General features: G+C 50.8%; 1 protein-coding gene across 1 annotated transcript in view; it reads left to right on the top strand.

Moving 5' to 3' along the window:
* The window catches only part of helb (helicase (DNA) B), a 60,569-nt gene that overhangs the window by 21,036 nt on the left and 14,527 nt on the right, over positions 1–25,006 (top strand). Inside the window, exons 5-9 of the mRNA XM_038780432.1 lie at positions 4,786–4,966; positions 7,051–7,192; positions 21,938–22,083; positions 22,710–22,794; positions 24,914–24,973. Of these exons, the coding sequence (XP_038636360.1) occupies positions 4,786–4,966; positions 7,051–7,192; positions 21,938–22,083; positions 22,710–22,794; positions 24,914–24,973 (614 nt within the window). The remainder of the gene's footprint in view (positions 1–4,785; positions 4,967–7,050; positions 7,193–21,937; positions 22,084–22,709; positions 22,795–24,913; positions 24,974–25,006) is intronic.

Below are 25,006 nucleotides of genomic sequence, written 5' to 3'. Positions count from 1 at the left end.
ACCGGACTATCGGGAGCGGCGCTGTTGCTAGCGCCTTTAATCCCGATCCCCTGCACAAACTCTCCTCCATTCTGACCCACTGGTAATCAACCCCTCTGACCCAGCACCACAACTTCTCCACATTCGCCACCCAGTAGTAGTACATGAGGTTCGGGAGACCCAAACCCCCTGCCTGCCTTCCCCCTTCCCTCAATTTCCCTGAAAAAAAGCCTTTGGCAGGAAAATCGGTAGGCATTGAAAAATAAACAGAAATCGCGGCAACACATTCATTTTAACCGCCTGTACCCGACCTGCCAGTGATCTTTGGTTCTGTTGTTTGCCCTGCTAACAAAATCCAGGTGAAATACAGGGGTTGGATTTTTCGCTCCCCAACGCCGAGATCGCGTTCGGTGACGGGGCGGAGAATCTGGTTTGGCGTTGAAATTGGGTGCGGCGGCAGTTTTTAAATTCTCCACCCCCCAAAATCGGCGTATTCGCGGAGTACGCCGTGCCGAGTAACCACCGCCTCAGGTCATTGCCTGAGGCCCGCCCCGCGATGCTCCGTTGCCGATTTCCCGACGGCGTGGATTACGTGTCCTCAAACCGTCCGGGTCCTCGCCTGGCGACTGCTGACTCAGTCTGGGGCCGCCATAGTCATTGGGCAGCACGGTAGCATAGTGGTTAGCATCAATGCTTCACAGCTCCAGGGTCCCAGGTTCGGTTCCCGGCTGGGTCACTGTCTGTGCGGAGTCTGCACGTTCTCCCCGTGTGTGCGTGGGTTTCCCCCGGGTGCTCCGGTTTCCTCCCACAGTCCAAAGATGTGCGGGTTAGGTGGATTGGCCATGCTAAATTGCCCGTAGTGTCCTAAAAAGTAAGGTTAAGGGGGAGTTGTTGGGTTACGGGTATAGGGTGGATACGTGGGCTTGAGTAGGGTGATCATTGCTCGGCACAACATCGAGGGCCGAAGGGCCTGTTCTGTGCTGTACTGTTCTAAATAGTCGTGGGAGGGCCGGTCGCTGGGCAAGGGGGCTTAATTCGGGGCTGGGGGCAATGTCGGCGGGTGGTCCAGGGCGCACGAGCGGCCGATGCGGGACACTACTTTGCCGGTCCAAGTCCGTGGGCTGAGTCCACCATGAAGTAATATTCCACCGGAAACCCATCCGGCCCTGCCACCTTCCCCGACTGCATCCTCCCAATCGCATCTTTTATCTTCTGCTCCACTATTGCTCCTTCTAACGTAGCCTTGTCTCCCTCCCCTAGCCTCGGGTACTCCAACCCATCTAGAAATTCCAACATCTCACGGTCTTCCCCGGGTGGTTCTGACCTGTACAACCTCTCGTGAAACTCGTCAAAAACTTTGTTAATCAGCTCTGGAGCCACCACCAACTTCCCGGCCCTTTCCCGTACCCAAAGAATTTCCCTTGCTGCTGCCTCCCTCCGGAGCTGACCTGCTAACATCCATGTTCATAAACTGCACCCCTTGCTCATCTCAGTTGGCGCACCGCCTTCCTGGTGGATAGTCGGTCGAAGCTCGCCTGTAGTTCCTTCCTCTTTCCCAGCATCGCTGGGTCCCCATCCTCCGCATAACTCCTATCTACCTCCAACATCTCATCTATTAGCCTCTGCCGCTCCAACCTCTCCTCTTTGTCCACCCTGGTCTTGAACGAATATCCTCACCCCTCACCACCGCCTTTAGAGCCTCCCAGATGACTGCCTTCGACACCTCAGCCGTACAGTTGAATCTTACATATTCCTTAATTACCTTTTCAATTTTCTCACAGAATACTTGGTTCCCCAAAAGCCCCACATCCAGTTTCCACCCCGGCCTCTGCGCTACCCCCTTCTCCACCACCATATCCACCCAATGTGGCGCGTGATCTGACAGAGCAATTGCTGAGTATTCCGACCCCTTGACTCCAGCCAGCAAAGCCTTTCCCACCACAATAAAGTCAATCCGCGAGTATACCTTATGGACTGCTGAGAAAAACGAGTATTCCCGTTCCCCTGGGTGCAGGAACCTCCAAGGGTCCACCCCTCCCATTTCCACCATTAGCCCACCTTTGCCCCCCCCGATGGGACCAGCGAGCGCGGCCGTGATCTGTCCAACCTTGGCTCCTGCACCAGGTTCCAGTCCCCCCCCCCCACAATCAGCTCGTGTGTGTCCAAGTCAGGAATGGCTCCAAACACCTCCTCGCAAATCCCGCATCATCCCAATTGGGACCGTATATACTTACCAGCCCCACTAATCTCCCCTCCAGCGCCTCTGTCACAATCACATATCTACCTCCCTGATCTGCCACCACCTTCTCCATCTGGAAGCGTACTCTTTTGCTGACCAACACCACTACCCCTCGAGCCCTTCCATCAAATCCAGAGTAAAACACTTGGCTAACCCAGCCCTTTTTAAGCCTCACCTGGTCCTTCACCCTTAAGTGAGTCTCCTGCAGCATTGCCACATCGGCTTTCAAACTTTTAAGATGCGCAAGCACTCTTGACCGGACCTCCTAGCCCTCTCACGTTCCACGTGACTATCCTTACTGGGGTCTCTCACCCCCCCACCTTTCTTATCCACCATCATCATACCCCCAGGCCCTGCCCCATAAGCCTGACCCGCCCCTGTCCATTGTTAACATCGAACCCCTTCCTCTTGTAAACCCCCCCTACCTTTCCCCCTGAAACAGCATCCCCCAACGTCCACCCCTTCCCCCTCTCTCGCTCGCCTCGTAGGCCCATTGAAGCCTGCTATCCAGGCTCCAACGTCTGCAGCCCTCCTCTCCCCTCACCTCCCTTCACTAGCTGACTTTAGCTAGCTAGTGCGGGTGGCTCCCCCGCCAAGATATATCATCCCCTTCCACCCGGTCCCAGAGAAAGAAACAAAACAAACCCAACAATCCAACCCCTACAATTCACTAACATAACATTTAACCGTCACAACACAGAACGTCAATCAACCCACCATTAACTTGAAGTCTGTAACAATGCAAAGAGAAGTAAATTACAATACAAATCCGTAAAAATAAAGTTATAACATTTATACATTTTCCGGCTGTTCAAACACAGTCCACAGTCTCTCTTCCAGTTCCGCTCTTCACGTCTGTCCCAAGTCTCCTGCCCTCACGAACATCTCAGCCGCATCCGCTGTCTCAAAATAAAAGTGTTTGCCGTTATACATTACCCTCAACTTCGCTGGGTACACCACACCAAATCGTACCCCCTTCTTGTACAACGTCGCCTTCACTCGCCCAAACGCCACTCGTCTTTTTGCCAACTCCAATGTCAAGTCCTGGTAGAACCGGACCGCAGTACCATCCCATAGCACCTCCCACTTCTGCTTCGCCCAGCTTAATACCTTCTGCTTCATGCAAAACTTATGGAAGCAGATAATTACTGCCCTTGGGGGCTCGTTCACTTTGGGTTTCGGCCTTAATGACCGATGAGCTCGGTCTAGCTCATACCGGAAGGGGTTCTCACCCCATCACCCTCCCCCATCAGCTCCGCCAACTTCTTAGCGAAGTATTGTGTTGGCCTTGGGCCCTCTGTCCCTTCGGGCAAGCCCACAATTCTCAAATTGTGCTGCCATGAACGGTTTTCCAAGTCTTCAAGCTTCGCTCGGAGTCCTCTGTTAACCTCCACAGCCCTCCGCAGCTCCTCACCCATCGAGGTGACCTGGTCGCTGTGTCGTGACACGGCTTCCTCCACTTCCTTCATCTTCTCGCCCTGCTCTCTCACCTTGGCCAATGCCTTTGCCACCTCCACCGGGGCGATTGCCTCCCCCACCAGTGACTTCGATACGACCGCCGTCTCCTTCCTCAAGGCCTCCATGTGCCTCGCAAACTGTTTTTCCAGCTCCACCGCCATCACCTCGGTCATCATCTCCACCGTAAATAGTGCGGCCCCGCTTTGCAGTTCGGCTTCCGCCATCCTGTCAACACTTTTATTCGTCTTCTCCTTCAGCGGCGAACCCATGTGTCCTCCTTGCTTCGACTCTGCTTTTCACATCCTTTAGCGGCTTATTGTTTTTTACTTTCTTTCTCTTCTATCCTCCACCCTCCTATCCTTCATCAATATGAATTATTCTTTTTTCTTTTGCAAAAAAAAAGGGGGAGGAGAAAAAAAAACCTTCACCAAACTTCTTTAAATCTTCAAATCTTTCTTTCTCCTCTGCACTCATCCAGAGCTCCCCTGCGACATGCTATTCTCCTTGATGGAGTCCCTGTGTTTTTCCAGCTCCTGTGTTGGAAGCTCCATCCTGTCGGTGGGTGGGCCGTCATTCGCGTTGACGATTTCTCTTGGACGCCATATCCTGCCCCACTGGGCTCCGTGTGTTTGAGGTCTGGATTTTCCTCTCCTGACTCCTGTTACTTCTGCCGTTTTCCAGGCTCTGTGGCTGGTTGGAGGGCATTTTCTTGGTTGGCAGCTAGTTTAGGGTAAGGGCGGGTTTTTATTTTTGCTGTTCCGGTGTCCGATTAATGGGCTAAAAAGGCCGAATTTAAAGTTGCCAAGGGAGAGCTACCTTTCGTGCGACTGTTTTGCACATCGCCGCCACCAGACGTCCACTCTGGCTGACTTTTCAGGATCACCATGATGTATGTAGTGAAGGAGCTCCTGAAGGGTCAGCATATTGTTTGTAAGCAGTGTTTATGGGTGCCAACAAGGGGTGCTGGAACCTCTATGCATATGGGAATAAAAATCTTGGTAGCAGTTACAGTTTAATGTATATTTCAACTTTGATCAAAGTGATTTGAGTGGCAAAATTCTTTATACTCTCTGGATAAAGAACATATACGATTTTTTTTTAAAAAACAGGTGATGTGGAATTTCTGGTCGAACAAGAAAGCTATGTTGCCGGGAGCACCTCGGGCTTGGATGTTTTCCGATGTGCAGGTTCTGATTGTTGATGAGGGGAGTTTGGTTTCTGTGCAGATCCTAAGCACAGTTTTAAATCTACTTATGAAGCACGCCAATCTCAAAAAGCTTATAATCCTTGGTGAGTAGCTGCTGATGAGAGTTTTGCTCATCTTTGGCATTCATTCCTGTCTTCAACACGCAATGCAAAATACCATTTTCTTCAGTTTTCCCTTTGCATTAACAGGCTGCGGAGTACGATGGAGTGGTGTCAAGTACGTATGAAGTTTATATGGCTTCAATTATCATGCTACTATTAATCACCATTTAAATCAATAATTTGGTGAATATGAACTTGTGAACATTTAAAGATCTATCACAATCATCGAGAGTAAATGTACTTAGCGTGATAGAATTTACAGTGCAGAAGGAGGCCATTCGGCCCATCGAGTCTGCACTGGCCCTTGGAAAGAGCACCCTACTTAAGCCCACACCTCCACCCTATCCCCGTAACCCAGTAACCCCACTTAACCTCAGGGCAATTTAGCATGGCCAATTCACCTAAGCTGCACATCTTGGGACTGTGGGAGGAAACCGGAGCACCCGGAGGAAACCCAAGCAGACACTGGGAGAACATGCAGACTCCGCACAGACAGTGACCCAGTAGGGGATTGAACCTGGGGCCCTGGCGCTGTGAAGCCACAGTGCTAACCACTATGCTACCGTCCTGCCCAATTAGTTAGCCTTTCGCCATTTATTGACAAAAAAGGGATTGGGGAGACAGTATCAACCAGTTTCTGAGTTAAAGGGTCCTGCATTTTGTACACACAGGCGGCCTGACCATTGTGATATCGAGTCCTCACTGTTTTCAGCCACATAAAATCAGTGTTTGATCAAGTTAATTGGCTGTATCTGTTTCTGGATCATTCTGTGAAATGTATGGAGAAACTAGGTGGAGTGTGCACAATACAAGTTCCGGTGCTTTTATTGAGGCCTAAAGGAGCCTAAACAGCGACTCTTAAAGGTGCTGCTAAATGCTGACAAAGAAGTGGCAAGCAAAGACTGCCCCACCCAATTCCACAGCACAATTGTGGGCTGCTGTAGGTCTGTGCTCAGCCCACCTGCGCCGTTCTCCACACAGCCCCCAGGGACTTACCAGTCACAGAGCATTGGCCGCGCTGCTTCTGGAGATGGGGGAGGTGCCAGTAGCCCACCTCTGCTACTAAAATGAGACTGCATGACCAATTTCAGATCGCGCTTGAGAGACTCACTTACCAATTCTGCTGAATATGAGCGAGGAGCTGACGGTTGATGCTGGTTGTCAGGCCTGGGATTGTTTGTGGGGGTTTGTTACCCGTGAAGAGTTGAAGGGTGTTGCCAATGGTGGTACCGTGCGCTGCTCGCCTCCTCTCTCACCCCAATGTATGTCGTGGTGGGTGGAGTTTGCAATGCGGCCACAATAAGGTCCCCAGGTTTCACTCATCCTTCACTCACACCTGCCCTCTCTGAGCCACTCCCTCTCACCATGCTGCTGCTCCTGACCCTGAAGGAAGCGATGGGTCTCGTTCCCCCAGTCCACTCTTCTCCCTCGCCCTAATTGCATTCCCTCCTTCGAGCACAGGACAATCCACCTCTGGAGTGAGTCCAGTCCCCTGATAGCCTCTCCCTCTTTCCCCCGTCTCAATTCCCAAACATTCACCCCATTTGAATCTGGGTTCCAATCACCCGATTACTCAACCCAGACCCCTCCCCAATCAGAACCCCCCCTTCCCCACCACCACCACAAGACCCTGCACTCCACCCCAAAGTTGCTGCTGCAGGAGAGCATCCTGAATCAGTGTCCCCCTGGTTTTCCTTCTGCTGTTCTGCTCATGGAATGAAAAGCAAAAATAATTGAGGAGCAATTAGTGCGTTGCCGATGTGTGTTAAGTAAATTTTTGATACAAATAAAGAAAACTCTGAGAAAACTCAGCAGGTCAGGCAAATTTTGTGATAAAGTTTCAGATAGATGACCTTTTATCAGAACCGGTTAATGTTTTTCTGTGTTCGCAGATGTCAGATATACTGAACCTTTCCAACATTTTTTGTTTTTCTTGTCTTTGTGACTTCTGACATGTCGTGCCAATGTACCATTATTTGTTCACCACTGCACTTAAAATCAGCCTTTTTGAACGGACCGTTCCTAATTTAATTAAGTCTAAAATTATTTATTTTTAATCCTTCTAGGTGACGTTAGACAGTTACCAAGTATCGAGCCTGGCAACATGTTAAGTGACGTATACTCCAGTTTCAAACGAATTAGATGGAGCATTGAGCTTGAAATCAATCATCGTGCAGAGAGTCAGCTGATCATAGATAATGCTGCTAAGTACGTCTTTTATTCTGTTTCAGAACTCGCATTCATAATAATAATCTTTATTAGTGTGACAAGTAGGCTCACATTAACACTGCCATGAAGTTACTGGGCAAATCCCCTAGTCGCCACACTCCGGCGCCTGTTCGGGTACACAGAGGGAGAATTCAGAATGTCCAATTCACCTAACACGCACGTCTTTCGGGACATGTGGGAGGAAACCGGAGCACCCGGAGGAAACCCACGCAGACACGGGAAAAACGTGCAGACTCTGCACAGATGGTGAATTCAAAGTAAGATGGTTTGCCTGTAATGTTTCTGTAATCACAGCAAATTCCATCACACAGCCGCTTCATTCTCTACTTAGTAGACTTTGATGAACTTTGAACGGTCTTAAAACACAGACCCAAGAATTTAGACTAACTTGTTCCAAGAATCTTGATCGTGACTAGTTAGCTCCGAGGTTCCTGACTAGTTTGCTCCGAGTTCCTGACTAGTTTGCTCCGAGGCTCCTGACTAGTTTGCTCCGAGGTTCCTGACTAGTTTGCTCCGAGTTCCTGACTAGTTTGCTCCGAGGTTCCTGACTAGTTTGCTCCGAGACTCCTGACTAGTTTGCTCCGAGGCTCCTGACTAGTTTGCTCCGAGGCTCCTGACTAGTTTGCTCCGAGACTCCTGACTAGTTTGCTCCGAGGCTCCTGACTAGTTTGCTCCGAGGCTCCTAACTAGTTTGTTCCGAGTTCCTGACTAGTTTGCTCCGAGGTTCCTGACTACTTTGCTCCGAGGCTCCTGACTAGTTTGCTCCGAGGTTCTTGACTAGTTTGCTCCGAGGCTCCTGACTAGTTTGCTCCGAGGCTCCTGACTAGTTTGCTCCGAGGCTCCTGACTAGTTTGCTCCGAGGTTCCTGACTAGTTTGCTCCCAGACTCCTGACTAGTTTGCTCCGAGACTCCTGACTAGTTTGCTCCGAGGTTCCTGACTAGTTTGCTCCCAGACTCCTGACTAGTTTGCTCCCAGACTCCTGACTAGTTTGCTCCGAGTTCCTGACTAGTTTGCTCCGAGGCTCCTGACTAGTTTGCTCCCAGACTCCTGACTAGTTTTCTCCGAGTTCCTGACTAGTTTGCTCCGAGGCTCCTGACTAGTTTGCTCCGAGGCTCCTGACTAGTTTGTTCCGAGTTCCTGACTAGTTTGCTCCGAGTTCCTGACTAGTTTGCTCCGAGGTTCCTGACTAGTTTGCTCCGAGTTCCTGACTAGTTTGCTCCGAGGTTCCTGACTAGTTTGCTCCGAAGCTCCTGACTAGTTTGCTCCGAGACTCCTGACTAGTTTTCTCCGAGGTTCCTGACTAGTCTGCTCCGAGGTTCCTGACTAGTTTGCTCCGAGGCTCCTGACTAGTTTGCTCCGAGGCTCCTGACTAGTTTGCTCCGAGGCTCCTGACTAGTTTGCTCCGAGGCTCCTGACTAGTTTGCTCCGAGGTTCCTGACTAGTTTGCTCCGAGGCTCCTGAATAGTTTGCTCCGAGTTCCTGACTAGTTTGGTCCGAGTTCCTGACTAGTTTGTTCCGAGTTCCTGACTAGTTTTCTCTGAGTTACTGACTAGTTTGCTCCGAGTTCCTGAATAGTTTTCTCCGAGTTCCTGACTAGCTTGCTCCGAGGTTCCTGACTAGTTTGGTCCGAGTTCCTGACTACTTTGCTCCGAGTTCCTGACTAGTTTGTTCCGAGTTCCTGACTAGTTTTCTCTGAGTTACTGACTAGTTTGCTCCGAGTTCCTGAATAGTTTTCTCCGAGTTCCTGACTAGCTTGCTCCGAGTTCCTGACTAGTTTGCTCCGAGGCTCCTGACTAGTTTGCTCCGAGGCTCCTGACTAGTTTGCTCCGAGGTTCCTGACTAGTTTGCTCCGAGGCTCCTGACTAGTTTGCTCCGAGACTCCTGACTAGTTTGCTCCGAGGTTCCTGACTAGTTTGCTCCGAGGATCCTGACTAGTTTGCTCCGAGGCTCCTGACTAGTTAGCTCCGAGGTTCCTGACTAGTTTGCTCCGAGGTTCCTGACTAGTTTGCTCCGAGGATCCTGACTAGTTTGCTCCGAGGCTCCTGACTAGTTTGCTCCGAGGCTCCTGACTAGTTTGCTCCGAGGCTCCTGACTAGTTTGCTCCGAGGCTCCTGACTAGTTTGCTCCGAGGCTCCTGACTAGTTTGCTCCGAGGTTCCTGACTAGTTTGCTCCGAGGCTCCTGACTAGTTTGCTCCGAGGCTCCTGACTAGTTTGCTCCGAGGCTCCTGACTAGTTTGCTCCGAGGTTCCTGACTAGTTTGCTCCGAGGTTCCTGACTAGTTTGCTCCGAGTTCCTGACTAGTTTGCTCCGAGACTCCTGACTAGTTTGCTCCGAGTTCCTGACTAGTTTGCTCCGAGTTCCTGACTAGTTTGTTCTGAATTCTTGACTAGTTTGTTCCGAGTTCCTGACTAGTTTGCTCCGAGTTCCTGACTAGCTTGCTCCGAGTTCCTGACTAGTTTGCTCCGAGACTCCTGACTAGTTTGCTCCGAGTTCCTGACTAGTTTGCTCCGAGTTCCTGACTAGTTTGCTCCGAGGCTCCTGACTAGTTTGCTCCGAGGCTCCTGACTAGTTTGCTCCGAGTTCCTGACTAGTTTGCTCCGAGTTCCTGACTAGTTTGTTCTGAATTCTTGACTAGTTTGTTCCGAGTTCCTGACTAGTTTGCTCCCAGACTCCTGACTAGCTTGCTCCGAGTTCCTGACTAGCTTGCTCCGAGTTCCTGACTAGTTTGCTCCGAGGCTCCTGACTAGTTTGCTCCGAGGCTCCTGACTAGTTTGCTCCGAGGCTCCTGACTAGTTTGCTCCGAGTTCCTGACTAGTTTGCTCCGAGTTCCTGACTAGTTTGCTCCGAGGCTCCTGACTAGTTTGCTCCGAGGTTCCTGACTAGTTTGTTCTGAATTCTTGACTAGTTTGCTCCGAGGCTCCTGACTAGTTTGCTCCGAGTTCCTGACTAGTTTGCTCCGAGGCTCCTGACTAGTTTGCTCCGAGTTCCTGACTAGTTTGTTCCGAATTCTTGACTAGTTTGCTCCGAGGCTCCTGACTAGTTTGCTCCGAGTTCCTGACTAGTTTGCTCCGAGGCTCCTGACTAGTTTGCTCCGAGGCTCCTGACTAGTTTGCTCCGAGTTCCTGACTAGTTTGCTCCGAGGCTCCTGACTAGTTTGCTCCGAGTTCCTGACTAGTTTGCTCCGAGTTCCTGACTAGTTTGCTCCGAAGCTCCTGACTAGTTTGCTCCGAGTTCCTGACTAGTCTGCTCCGATGCTCCTGACTAGTTTGCTCCGAGGTTCCTGACTAGTTTGCTCCGAGGCTCCTGACTAGTTTGCTCCGAGGTTCCTGACTAGTTTGCTCCGAGGCTCCTGACTAGTTTGCTCCGATGCTCCTGACTAGTTTGCTCCGAGGTTCCTGACTAGTTTGCTCCGAGGCTCCTGACTAGTTTGCTCCGAGGCTCCTGACTAGTTTGCTCCGAGTTCCTGACTAGTTTGCTCCGAGTTCCTGACTAGTTTGTTCCGAGGTTCCTGACTAGTTTGCTCCGAGTTCCTGACTAGTTTGCTCCGAGGCTCCTGACTAGTTTTCTCCGAGACTCCTGACTTGTTTGCTCCGAGGCTCCTGACTAGTTTGCTCCGAGACTCCTGACTAGTTTGTTCCGAGTTCCTGACTAGTTTGCTCCGAGGTTCCTGACTAGTTTGCTCCGAGTTCCTGAATAGTTTTCTCCGAGTTCCTGACTAGTTTGCTCCGATGCTCCTGACTAGTTTGCTCCGAGGCTCCTGACTAGTTTGCTCCGATGCTCCTGACTAGTTTGCTCCGAGGTTCCTGACTAGTTTGCTCCGAGGCTCCTGACTAGTTTGCTCCGAGGCTCCTGACTAGTTTGCTCCGAGTTCCTGACTAGTTTGCTCCGAGGTTCCTGACTAGTTTGCTCCGAGGTTCCTGACTAGTTTGCTCCCAGACTCCTGACTAGTTTGCTCCGAGTTCCTGACTAGTTTGCTCCGAGGCTCCTGACTAGTTTGCTCCCAGACTCCTGACTAGTTTTCTCCGAGTTCCTGACTAGTTTGCTCCGAGGCTCCTGACTAGTTTGTTCCGAGTTCCTGACTAGTTTGCTCCGAGTTCCTGACTAGTTTGCTCCGAGGTTCCTGACTAGTTTGCTCCGAGTTCCTGACTAGTTTGCTCCGAGGTTCCTGACTACTTTGCTCCGAGGTTCCTGACTAGTTTGCTCCGAGGTTCCTGACTAGTTTGCTCCGAGGCTCCTGACTAGTTTGCTCCGAGGCTCCTGACTAGTTTGCTCCGAGGCTCCTGACTAGTTTGCTCCGAGGTTCCTGACTAGTTTGCTCCGAGGCTCCTGAATAGTTTGCTCCGAGTTCCTGACTAGTTTGGTCCGAGTTCCTGACTAGTTTGTTCCGAGTTCCTGACTAGTTTTCTCTGAGTTACTGACTAGTTTGCTCCGAGTTCCTGAATAGTTTTCTCCGAGTTCCTGACTAGCTTGCTCCGAGGTTCCTGACTAGTTTGCTCCGAGTTCCTGACTAGTTTGCTCCGAGGCTCCTGACTAGTTTGGTCCGAGTTCCTGACTACTTTGCTCCGAGGCTCCTGACTAGTTTGCTCCGAGGCTCCTGACTAGTTTGCTCCGAGGCTCCTGACTAGTTTGCTCCGAGGCTCCTGACTAGTTTGGTCCGAGTTCCTGACTACTTTGCTCCGAGTTCCTGACTAGTTTGTTCCGAGTTCCTGACTAGTTTTCTCTGAGTTACTGACTAGTTTGCTCCGAGGCTCCTGACTAGTTTGCTCCGAGTTCCTGACTAGTTTGCTCCGAGGATCCTGACTAGTTTGCTCCGAGGATCCTGACTAGTTTGCTCCGAGGCTCCTGACTAGTTTGCTCCGAGGCTCCTGACTAGTTTGCTCCGAGGTTCCTGACTAGTTTGCTCCGAGGATCCTGACTAGTTTGCTCCGAGGCTCCTGACTAGTTAGCTCCGAGGTTCCTGACTAGTTTGCTCCGAGGTTCCTGACTAGTTTGCTCCGAGGATCCTGACTAGTTTGCTCCGAGGCTCCTGACTAGTTTGCTCCGAGGCTCCTGACTAGTTTGCTCCGAGGCTCCTGACTAGTTTGCTCCGAGGCTCCTGACTAGTTTGCTCCGAGGATCCTGACTAGTTTGCTCCGAGGCTCCTGACTAGTTTGCTCCGAGTTCCTGACTAGTTTGCTCCGAGTTCCTGACTAGTTTGTTCTGAATTCTTGACTAGTTTGCTCCGAGGCTCCTGACTAGTTTGCTCCGAGGCTCCTGACTAGTTTGCTCCGAGTTCCTGACTAGTTTGCTCCGAGTTCCTGACTAGTTTGTTCTGAATTCTTGACTAGTTTGTTCCGAGTTCCTGACTAGCTTGCTCCGAGTTCCTGACTAGTTTGCTCCGAGGCTCCTGACTAGTTTGCTCCGAGGCTCCTGACTAGTTTGCTCCGAGTTCCTGACTAGTTTGTTCTGAATTCTTGACTAGTTTGTTCCGAGTTCCTGACTAGTTTGCTCCGAGTTCCTGACTAGCTTGCTCCGAGTTCCTGACTAGTTTGCTCCGAGGCTCCTGACTAGTTTGCTCCGAGTTCCTGACTAGTTTGCTCCGAGTTCCTGACTAGTTTGTTCTGAATTCTTGACTAGTTTGCTCCGAGGCTCCTGACTAGTTTGCTCCGAGGCTCCTGACTAGTTTGCTCCGAGGCTCCTGACTAGTTTGCTCCGAGTTCCTGACTAGTTTGTTCCGAATTCTTGACTAGTTTGCTCCGAGGCTCCTGACTAGTTTGCTCCGAGTTCCTGACTAGTTTGCTCCGAGGCTCCTGACTAGTTTGCTCCGAGGCTCCTGACTAGTTTGCTCCGAGGCTCCTGACTAGTTTGCTCCGAGTTCCTGACTAGTTTGCTCCGAGGCTCCTGACTAGTTTGCTCCGAGTTCCTGACTAGTTTGCTCCGAGTTCCTGACTAGTTTGCTCCGAAGCTCCTGACTAGTTTGCTCCGAGTTCCTGACTAGTCTGCTCCGATGCTCCTGACTAGTTTGCTCCGAGGTTCCTGACTAGTTTGCTCCGAGGCTCCTGACTAGTTTGCTCCGAGGTTCCTGACTAGTTTGCTCCGAGGCTCCTGACTAGTTTGCTCCGATGCTCCTGACTAGTTTGCTCCGAGGTTCCTGACTAGTTTGCTCCGAGGCTCCTGACTAGTTTGCTCCGAGTTCCTGACTAGTTTGCTCCGAAGCTCCTGACTAGTTTGCTCCGAGTTCCTGACTAGTTTGCTCCGAGGTTCCTGACTAGTTTGCTCCGAGGCTCCTGACTAGTTTGCTCCGAGGCTCCTGACTAGTTTGCTCCGAGGCTCCTGACTAGTTTGCTCCGAGGCTCCTGACTAGTTTGCTCCGAGGCTCCTGACTAGTTTGCTCCGAGGCTCCTGACTAGTTTGCTCCGAGGTTCCTGACTAGTTTGCTCCGAGGCTCCTGACTAGTTTGTTCCGAGTTCCTGACTAGTTTGCTCCGAGGTTCCTGACTAGTTTGCTCCGAGTTCCTGACTAGTTTGCTCCGAGGCTCCTGACTAGTTTGCTCCCAGACTCCTGACTAGTTTGCTCCGAGTTCCTGACTAGTTTGCTCCGAGGTTCCTGACTAGTTTGCTCCGAGTTCCTGACTAGTTTGCTCCGAGGCTCCTGACTAGTTTGTTCCGAGTTCCTGACTAGTTTGCTCCGAGGCTCCTGACTAGTTTTCTCCGAGACTCCTGACTTGTTTGCTCCGAGGCTCCTGACTAGTTTGCTCCGAGACTCCTGACTAGTTTGTTCCGAGTTCCTGACTAGTTTGCTCCGAGGTTCCTGACTAGTTTTCTCCGAGTTCCTGACTAGTTTGCTCCGATGCTCCTGACTAGTTTGCTCCGAGGCTCCTGACTAGTTTGCTCCGATGCTCCTGACTAGTTTGCTCCGAGGCTCCTGACTAGTTTGCTCCGAGGCTCCTGACTAGTTTGCTCCGAGATTCCTGACTAGTTTGCTCCGAGGCTCCTGACTAGTTTGCTCCGAGGCTCCTGACTAGTTTGCTCCGAGGCTCCTGACTAGTTTGCTCCGAGGTTCCTGACTAGTTTGCTCCGAGACTCCTGACTAGTTTGCTCCGAGGCTCCTGACTAGTTTGCTCCGAGACTCCTGACTAGTTTGCTCCGAGGCTCCTGACTAGGTTGCTCCGAGGCACCTGACTAGTTTGCTCCGAGTTCCTGGCTAGTTTGCTCCGAAGCTCCTGACTAGTTTGCTCCGAGGCTCCTGACTAGTTTTCTCCGAGACTCCTGACTAGTTTGCTGCGAGACTCCTGACTAGTTTGCTCCGAGGCTCCTGACTAGTTTGCTCCGAGGCTCCTGACTAGTTTGCTCCGAGGCTCCTGACTAGTTTGCTCCGAGTTCCTGACTAGTTTGCTCCGAGGCTCCTGACTAGTTTGCTCCGAGGCTCCTGACTAGTTTTCTCCGAGACTCCTGACTAGTTTGCTGCGAGACTCCTGACTAGTTTGCTCCGAGGCTCCTGACTAGTTTGCTCCGAGGCTCCTGACTAGTTTGCTCCGAGGCTCCTGACTAGTTTGCTCCGAGTTCCTGACTAGTTTGCTCCGAGTTCCTGACTAGTTTGCTCCGAGGCTCCTGACTAGTTTGCTCCGAGTTCCTGGCTAGTTTGCTCCGAAGCTCCTGACTAGTTTGCTCCGAGGCTCCTGACTAGTTTTCTCCGAGACTCCTGACTAGTTTGCTGCGAGACTCCTGACTAGTTTGCTCCGAGGCTCCTGACTAGTTAGCTCCGAGATTCCTGACTAGTTTGCTCCGAGTTCCTGACTAGTTTGCTCCGAGGCTCCTGACTAGTTTGCTCCGAGGCTCCTGACTAGTTTGCTCCGAGGCTCCTGACTAGTTTGCTCCGAGTTCCTGACTAGTTTGCTCCGAGTTCCTGACTAGTTTGCTCCGAAGCTCCTGACTAGTTTGCTCCGAGTTCCTGACTAGTCTGCTTCGATGCTCCTGACTAGTTTGCTCCGAGGTTCCTGACTAGTTTGCTCCGAGGCTCCTGACTAGTTTGCTCCGAGGTTCCTGACTAGTTTGCTCCGAGGCTCCTGACTAGTTTGCTCCGATGCTCCTGACTAGTTTGCTCCGAGGTTCCTGACTAGTTTGCTCCGAGGCTCCTGACTAGTTTGCTCCGAGTTCCTGACTAGTTTGCTCCGAAGCTCCTGACTAGTTTGCTCCGAGTTCCTGACTAGTTTGCTCCGAGGTTCCTGACTAGTTTGCTCCGAGGCTCCTGACTAGTTTGCTCCGAGGCTCCTGACTAGTTTGCTCCGAGGCTCCTGACTAGTTTGCTCCGAGGCTCCTGACTAGTTTGCTCCGAGGCTCCTGACTAGTTTGCTCCGAGGCTCCTGACTAGTTTGCTCCGAGGTTCCTGACTAGTTTGCTCCGAGGCTCCTGACTAGTTTGTTCCGAGTTCCTGACTAGTTTGCTCCGAGGTTCCTGACTAGTTTGCTCCGAGTTCCTGACTAGTTTGCTCCGAGGCTCCTGACTAGTTTGCTCCGAGACTCCTGACTAGTTTGCTCCGAGTTCCTGACTAGTTTGCTCCGAGGTTCCTGACTAGTTTGCTCCGAGTTCCTGACTAGTTTGCTCCGAGGCTCCTGACTAGTTTGTTCCGAGTTCCTGACTAGTTTGCTCCGAGGCTCCTGACTAGTTTTCTCCGAGACTCCTGACTTGTTTGCTCCGAGGCTCCTGACTAGTTTGCTCCGAGACTCCTGACTAGTTTGTTCCGAGTTCCTGACTAGTTTGCTCCGAGGTTCCTGACTAGTTTTCTCCGAGTTCCTGACTAGTTTGCTCCGATGCTCCTGACTAGTTTGCTCCGAGGCTCCTGACTAGTTTGCTCCGATGCTCCTGACTAGTTTGCTCCGAGGCTCCTGACTAGTTTGCTCCGAGGCTCCTGACTAGTTTGCTCCGAGATTCCTGACTAGTTTGCTCCGAGGCTCCTGACTAGTTTGCTCCGAGGCTCCTGACTAGTTTGCTCCGAGGCTCCTGACTAGTTTGCTCCGAGGTTCCTGACTAGTTTGCTCCGAGACTCCTGACTAGTTTGCTCCGAGGCTCCTGACTAGTTTGCTCCGAGACTCCTGACTAGTTTGCTCCGAGGCTCCTGACTAGGTTGCTCCGAGGCACCTGACTAGTTTGCTCCGAGTTCCTGGCTAGTTTGCTCCGAAGCTCCTGACTAGTTTGCTCCGAGGCTCCTGACTAGTTTTCTCCGAGACTCCTGACTAGTTTGCTGCGAGACTCCTGACTAGTTTGCTCCGAGGTTCCTGACTAGGTTGCTCCGAGGCTCCTGACTAGTTTTCTCCGAGGTTCCTGACTAGTTTGCTGCGAGACTCCTGACTAGTTTGCTCCGAGGTTCCTGACTAGTTTGCTCCGAGGTTCCTGACTAGTTTGCTCCGAGGCTCCTGACTAGTTTGCTCCGAGGTTCCTGACTAGTTTGCTCCGAGGCTCCTGACTAGTTTGCTCCGAGGTTCCTGACTAATTTGCTCCGAGGCTCCTGACTAGGTTGCTCCGAGGCTCCTGACTAGTTTGCTCCGAGGCTCCTGACTAATTAGCTCCGAGGCTCCTGACTAGTTTGCTCCGATGCTCCTGACTAGTTTGCTCCGAGGATCCTGACTAGTTTGCTCCGAGGTTCCTGACTAGTTTGCTCCGAGACTCCTGACTAGTTTGCTCCGAGGCTCCTGACTAGTTTGTTCCGAGTTCCTGACTAGTTTGCTCCGAGGTTCCTGACTAGTTTGCTCCGAGTTCCTGACTAGTTTGCTCCGAGGCTCCTGACTAGTTTGCTCCGAGACTCCTGACTAGTTTGCTCCGAGTTCCTGACTAGTTTGCTCCGAGGTTCCTGACTAGTTTGCTCCGAGGCTCCTGACTAGTTTTCTCCGAGACTCCTGACTTGTTTGCTCCGAGGCTCCTGACTAGTTTGCTCCGAGGCTCCTGACTAGTTTTCTCCGAGACTCCTGACTTGTTTGCTCCGAGGCTCCTGACTAGTTTGCTCCGAGGCTCCTGACTAGTTTTCTCCGAGACTCCTGACTTGTTTGCTCCGAGGCTCCTGACTAGTTTGCTCCGAGGCTCCTGACTAGTTTGTTCCGAGTTCCTGACTAGTTTGCTCCGAGGTTCCTGACTAGTTTGCTCCGAGTTCCTGAATAGTTTTCTCCGAGTTCCTGACTAGTTTGCTCCGATGCTCCTGACTAGTTTGCTCCGAGGCTCCTGACTAGTTTGCTCCGATGCTCCTGACTAGTTTGCTCCGAGGCTCCTGACTAGTTTGCTCCGAGGCTCCTGACTAGTTTGCTCCGAGATTCCTGACTAGTTTGCTCCGAGGCTCCTGACTAGTTTGCTCCGAGGCTCCTGACTAGTTTGCTCCGAGGCTCCTGACTAGTTTGCTCCGAGGTTCCTGACTAGTTTGCTCCGAGACTCCTGACTAGCTTGCTCCGAGTTCCTGACTAGTTTGCTCCGAGTTCCTGACTAGTTTGCTCCGAGGCTCCTGACTAGTTTGCTCCGAGACTCCTGACTAGTTTGCTCCGAGGCTCCTGACTAGTTTGCTCCGAGGCACCTGACTAGTTTGCTCCGAGTTCCTGGCTAGTTTGCTCCGAAGCTCCTGACTAGTTTGCTCCGAGGCTCCTGACTAGTTTGCTCCGAGTTCCTGACTAGTTTGCTCCGAGGTTCCTGACTAGTTTGCTGCGAGACTCCTGACTAGTTTGCTCCGAGGTTCCTGACTAGGTTGCTCCGAGGCTCCTGACTAGTTTTCTCCGAGGTTCCTGACTAGTTTGCTCCGAGGTTCCTGACTAGTTTGCTCCGAGGCTCCTGACTAGTTTGCTCCGAGGTTCCTGACTAGTTTGCTCCGAGGCTCCTGACTAGTTTGCTCCGAGGTTCCTGACTAATTTGCTCCGAGGCTCCTGACTAGGTTGCTCCGAGGCTCCTGACTAGTTTGCTCCGAGGCTCCTGACTAATTAGCTCCGAGGCTCCTGACTAGTTTGCTCCGATGCTCCTGACTAGTTTGCTCCGAGGATCCTGACTAGTTTGCTCCGAGGTTCCTGACTAGTTTGCTCCGAGACTCCTGACTAGTTTGCTCCGAGTTCCTGCGAGGTTCCTGACTAGTTTGCTCCGAGGTTCCTGACTAGTTTGCTCCGAGGCTCCTGACTAGTTTGTTCCGAATTCTTGACTAGTTTGCTCCGAGGTTCCTGACTAGTTTGCTCCGAGACTCCTGACTAGTTTGCTCCGAGACTCCTGACTAGGTTGCTCCGAGGTTCCTGACTAGGTTGCTCCGAGGCTCCTGACTAGTTTGCTCCGAGGCTCCTGACTAATTAGCTCCGAGGCTCCTGACTAGGTTGCTCCGAGGTTCCTGACTAGTTTGCTCCGATGCTCCTGACTAGTTTGCTCCGAGGCTCCTGACTAGTTTGTTCCGAGGTTCCTGACTAGTTTGCTCCGAGGCTCCTGACTAGTTTGCTTCGAGGCTCCTGACTAGTTAGCTCCGAGGCTCCTGACTAGTTTGCTCCGAGGTTCCTGACTAGTTTGCTCCGAGGTTCCTGACTAGCTTGCTCCGAGTTCCTGACTAGTTTGCTCCGAGGCTCCTGACTAGTTTGCTCCGAGTTCCTGACTAGTTTGCTCCGAGGCTCCTGACTAGTTTGCTCCGAGGTTCCTGACTAGTTTGCTCCGAGGCTCCTGACTAGTTTGCTCCGAGGTTCCTGACTAGTTTGCTCCGAGGCTCCTGACTAGTTTGCTCCGAGGTTCCTGACTAGTTTGCTCCGAGGCTCCTGACTAGTTTGCTCCGAGGCTCCTGACTAGTTTGCTCCGAGGATCCTGACTAGTTTGCTCCGAGGCTCCTGACTAGTTTGCTCCGAGTTCCTGACTAGTTTGTTCCGAGTTCCTGACTAGTTTGCTCCGAGGTTCCTGACTAGTTTGCTCCGAGGCTCCTGACTTGTTTGCTCCGAGACTCCTGACTAGTTTGTTCCGAGTTCCTGACTAGTTTGCTGCGAGACTCCTGACTAGTTTGCTCCGAGGCTCCTGACTAGTTTGCTCCGAGGTTCCTGACTAGTTTGCTCCGAGGCTCCTGACTAGTTTGCTCCGAGTTCCTGACTAGTTTGCTCCGAGTTCCTGACTAGTTTGCTCCGAGGCTCCTGACTAGTTTGCTCCGAGTTCCTGACTAGTTTGCTCCGAGGCTCCTGACTAGTTTGCTCCGAGGCTCCTGAATAGTTTGCTCCGAGGCTCCTGAATAGTTTGCTCCGAGGCTCCTGAATAGCTTGCTCCGATGCTCCTGACTAGTTTGCTCCGAGTTCCTGACTAGCTTGCTCCGATGCTCCTGACTAGTTTGCTCCGAGTTCCTGACTAGTTTGCTCCGAGGCTCCTGAATAGCTTGCTCCGATGCTCCTGACTAGTTTGCTCCGAGGCTCCTGACTAGTTTGCTCCGAGTTCCTGACTAGTTTGCTCCGAGTTCCTGACTAGTTTGCTCCGAGTTCCTGACTAGCTTGCTCCGATGCTCCTGACTAGTTTGCTCCGAGGTTCCTGACTAGTTTGCTCCGATGCTCCTGACTAGTTTGCTCCGAGGCTCCTGAATAGTTTGCTCCGATGCTCCTGACTAGGTTGCTCCGAGGCTCCTGACTAGGTTGCTCCGAGGCTCCTGACTAGGTTGCTCCGATGCTCCTGACTAGTTTGCTCCGAGGCTCCTGAATAGTTTGCTCCGAGGCTCCTGACTAGGTTGCTCCGAGGCTCCTGACTTGTTTGCTCCGAGGCTCCTGACTAGGTTGCTCCGAGGCTCCTGACTTGTTTGCTCCGATGCTCCTGACTAGTTTGCTCCGAGGCTCCTGACTAGTTTGCTCCGATGCTCCTGACTAGTTTGCTCCGAGGCTCCTGAATAGTTTGCTCCGATGCTCCTGACTAGGTTGCTCCGAGGCTCCTGACTAGTTTGCTCCGAGGCTCCTGACTAGTTTGCTCCGAGGCTCCTGACTTGTTTGCTCCGAGGCTCCCGACTAGTTTGTTCCGAATTCTTGACTAGTTTGCTCCGAGTTCCTGACTAGTTTGCTCCGAGACTCCTGACTAGTTTGCTCCGAGACTCCTGACTAGTTTGCTCCGATGCTCCTGACTAGTTTGCTCCGAGTTCCTGACTAGTTTGCTCCGAGACTCCTGACTAGTTTGCTCCGAGACTCCTGACTAGTTTGCTCCGAGGCTCCTGACTAGTTTGCTCCGAGGCTCCTGACTTGTTTGCTCCGAGGCTCCTGACTTGTTTGCTCCGAGACTCCTGACTAGTTTGCTCCGAGGCTCCTGACTAGTTTGCTCCGAGGCTCCTGACTAGTTTGCTCCGAGGGTCCTGACTAGTTTGCTCCGAGGCTCCTGACTAGTTTGCTCCCATGATCCCGACTGGTTTGCTCTGTGAATCCTGAATAGTTTGCTCCGAGTTCCTGAATAGGTTACTCCGAGTTCCGGACTAGTTTGCTCCGATGCTCCTGACTAGTTTGCTCCGATGATCCCGACTGGTTTGCTCTGAGAGTCCTGACTAGCTTGTTCTGAGTATCCTGACTAACTGGCTCCGAGAATCCAGACTCAGCACGGTGGCGCAATAGTTAGCATTGCTGCCTCGTAGCGGCAGGGACCATAGTTCGATTATGACCTTGAGTGACTGTGTAGAGTTTGTGCATACTTCATGTGTCTGCGTGGGTTACCTCTGGGTGCTCCGGTTTCCTCCCACAGCCCCAAGATGTGCAGGTTAGATGGATTGGCCATTCTAAATTGCCGCTTAGTGTCCAGGGATGTGCAGGTTAGGTTATGGAGTTGGCAGGAGTGGACCTGGGTAGAGTGCTTTTTCAGAGGACCAGTACACATTGTGCCGAATGGTCTTTTGCACTGTGGAGATTCTGTGAATACTGACCAAACTTCTTTGAAAATCCTGAATAGTTTGCTCCGAGAATCGTGATCCTGACCAAACTGCTCCGAGAATCATTTTAAAAAATAAAATTGCAATTAAAGGGCAATTTAGCGTGGCCAATCCACCCCCCCTGCACATCTTTGGGTTGTGGGGGTGAGACCCTCACAGACACGGGGAGAATTTGCAAACGCCACACGGACAGTGACCCATGGCCGGGATCGAACCCGGGTCCTTGGTGCCGTGAGGCAGCAGTGCTAACCACTGCGCCACTGTGCCGCCCATCTCCGAGAATCCTAATCCTGACTAGTTGGCTCTGAGAATTCTGATGGTCCCACGTTTGCTTTGAAATGTTTTTGATGTTTGCATTAGGATTTCCTGTTCGTACTTTGTCAACTTTTTGCAGCACTTCTGCTGCCGCATTGCCTGCTTTTCGCATTGTTGGTCACTCTTTCTCCCTTTTATGTATCGCTGATCTGATCAGCGTTCACGTTGTTTCTGCATGAGCTGTGGACAATGGATAGGGATGGGCTGCTGGACCTTCTGCGAGGGGAACCTAAAGCTGTGCAAGTCCCACTGGCCTGAGTGTAACATGAAATTACCCTCCTGCCTCCTCAAGGTGCCCTTTAATAGCACGATTCAAACTGCCAGTCGGGCGGCACATGTCCAGCCTCGCCTGCACACTCACAGCTTTATGCAAGTCAGCACCTCCAGGGCCAGATACTAATTGCCACTGCTACCCACAAGTCAGTGGCTTCAGAGGAGAAGGTGAAAAACAGTGGGGGAGGAGGTGGGGTAGTCATTTCTGAAAGATCTTCAAAAGACTTTCTTGAATAACGTTCTTTTGATGTAACCATTTACTTTCTCATGAATTCTTATCACTCAGAATTGCTGAGATGGGATTGAAGTCGACGTATCGAGGGTTGGAATACGATGCAGTGATGCACATATCAAAGGGTATAAATGTCACTGTTCCAACGCCTGATAAAAAATTCATTCTTGTTTCTCTACCCCATGATTCGGGCCCCGTTGGTGAGTGTGAAAATTGTTCATTTACTTCATTGGGCTTGCTACCTGAAAGGGATGTTTTAAATCAGCGGTAACTCTTGGGAAGAATTTTCCCCGGTGATGGGATTTCCTGCTGACCCGGGATGCTCAGTATGAGATTGGCTGGCAGTTCTATTGTTCCTCAAAGGCCTCAATCGGGGCAAGGGCTGGCAGATATCCCTAGGCCTCATCTGTCCACTGTAAAATGTTGGACAGGTAGGGAGCTGGTGGGAGGGGAGCGTGAAGACCACCTGTGAAATTTAACTGTCCCTGCCACCTGCAAACCCGCCACTGGGGCTGTGTTAAAAAAAAAATGACACTCGACGGTTTATGATGGCTGAACACAAATTAATGCTTTTAACTGAGACTGTTATGCAGACCAAATATCTAAAGATCGTGACTGGGACTTTGAATTTGGGCCTAACGTTGCATGTGTTGACTGCAGGTTTGCACGGAGGAACGCTGGTAACAAGAATGAAGGACTGATTAAGTAGCATCCTCACATGAAAGATTAAATTAATTTAAAGATGGCACGGAAGCTTCATTGTTACTTGTGGTTGTGATTTTTTTTAAGGATGATGACTGCTTCTAAATATTTTTATCACCGGCAGTTCTCCAAGAGGCTATCAAATATTTACTAAAAGAAGCCCCAGGATTAGAAAATGATGTGACGTCCCAGTTCATTGCATTTAGACGGTAAACATATTTTTAAGATATTTGGTAATGGGGTCAAAGTGTTGTGTTTTTCCCTAAGGTCCCAGTGCAAAAAGGAAATGGGGAGGAGAAGGAAAGGACAAGGAGTCGGCATTACTGCCAGCGAAATGAACGTATAGTGAAAGTCGCCACAGTCCCAGAGGACCATAGGCCGCTCTCCCCTTCTAAGAGAGAGAGAGCTGACTGGTGGTGATTTAACCTGAAGGTCACCACTCCTCAGGCAAGGGGCACGGTTGAGAAGGCGTGTGCAGTAAATTGAGACTAGCTGAATATATTACTCATCACAAGCTGAGTAGTATGTAGGTCAAAGCTTCAAGCTTTATATCAACTAAGATTTATTGATGAAGTGTTGGCTAGTGTAGACTTGAGAGATGAACAGACACTTCCAACACTGATGAAGGTTCAACTCAATTTTATTAACTACTTCTAACTAACTAACACACGATGACTGTGGGTCTAAATGATGCTAACTTAAACTAGAGACCTAAGCCTTGTCCGAACCAGTTGATTCTCTCAGCACGTGTTGTAAGTCTGTGCTGGGCTGGATGAGTTCTTATTACACTCAGAGGCAGCACCCAGAATGAGCGGGAACCGTGGTGCCCTCTGCCTTTATAGTGTGTGTATTCTAACTGGTGATTGGCTGCGGTGTTTGGTGGGAGGAGGGGGGGGAGAGACGGTGGGTTAGCACTACAGCCTCACAGCGCTGAGGACCCAGGTTCGATCCCGTGTGGAGTTTGCGCATTCTCCCCGTGTCTGCGTGGGTCTCACCCCCACAACCCAAAGATGTGCAGTGTAGGTGGATTGGCCACGCTAAATTGCCCCTTAATTAGAAAATAAAAAGAATTGGGTACTCTAAATTGCAACAAAATAGTGAAGGTACTGTTGAGCCGCTGCCTTGAACTGCTGCTGTGAACATAGTGTATGTGCATTCACAGCGCTGTTAGGCAAGGAGGTCCAGGTTTGTGACCCAGTGACACTGAAACAAATGATGATAGAGTTCCAAGTCAATATGACTTCTGATTTGGAGGGGGATTTGCAGGTGGTTACGTTTCCAATTCACCTCCTGCCCTTCATTTTCGAGGTGGCAGAAATAGTAGGTTTGAAATGTGCTGTCGAAGGAATCTTGGTGGGTTGTGCAGTGCATCTTGTAGACTCTGTGGCGCAATCGGTTAACACGGTTGACTGTTAATCGAAAGATTGGTGGGACGCAATTATTTGGGGGCCAGTTTAGCACCCTTGGCTGGACAGCTGGTTCGTGAAATTTTTAAAAAAAAATTACAATTAAGGAGCAATTTAGCGTGGTCAATCCACCTACCCTGTACATCTTTGGGTTGTGGGGGCGAAACCCACGCAAACACGGGGAGAATGTGCAAACTCCACACGGACAGTGACCTGGACCCAGGTCCTCAGCGCCATGAGGCAGCAGTGCTAACCACTGGGCCACCGTTCTGCCTACTATTTACTTGCACCTTGTAGTTGGTGCACATTGCTGTCACTGAGCAACTTCTGCTCTTAGAGGGAGTGAATGTTTCTGGTGATTTTCGTGTGACTTTAATTGTAATTCTCATTCTTTTCAACTCACGATATTTCATAATAAATGTCGAAGTGTAACCATAAATTGTAACGTTACACAATCTCTTCTGGATCAGTTTAGGTGGAGTTTGAGCGATGACACACCTGAACATCTGTAATTTTAATGCTTTGATGTGTAATCCTCGGCTGCAATGATCTAAAATATGCTCAATATGCGTTTATCTTTGAACTGGATTGTTGCAATATTTTTTTATTTAAAAAAAATAAATTTAGAGTACCCAATTCAGTTTTTCCAATTAAGGGGCAATTTGGTGTGGCCAATCCACCTACCCTGCACATCTTTGGGTTGTGGGGGTGAAACCCACGCAAACACAGGGAGAATGTGCAAACTCCACACGGACAGTGACCCAGAGCCGGGATCGAACCTGGGACCACGGCGCCGTGAGGCAACAGGGCTAACCCACTGCGCCATTGTGCTGCCCCGATTGTTGCAATATTGAACAAATCTTCAAAGGTCAGCTGATGCATAAATCTGCCTAACAACTTCTGACTTCCTCTTTTTATGCAGGATGGATTGTGCCTTAATTAATGAACTCTGCTGCAAGCAATATGCAGACCATCTGACTAGGTGAGAGGTGCTAGGTGTATTGCTCGTATTTTC

This window comes from Scyliorhinus canicula, chromosome 20, assembly GCF_902713615.1.
Source record: "Scyliorhinus canicula chromosome 20, sScyCan1.1, whole genome shotgun sequence".
Classification (NCBI taxonomy): domain Eukaryota; kingdom Metazoa; phylum Chordata; class Chondrichthyes; order Carcharhiniformes; family Scyliorhinidae; genus Scyliorhinus; species Scyliorhinus canicula.
This window is presented reverse-complemented; position numbering and strand designations above follow the sequence as displayed.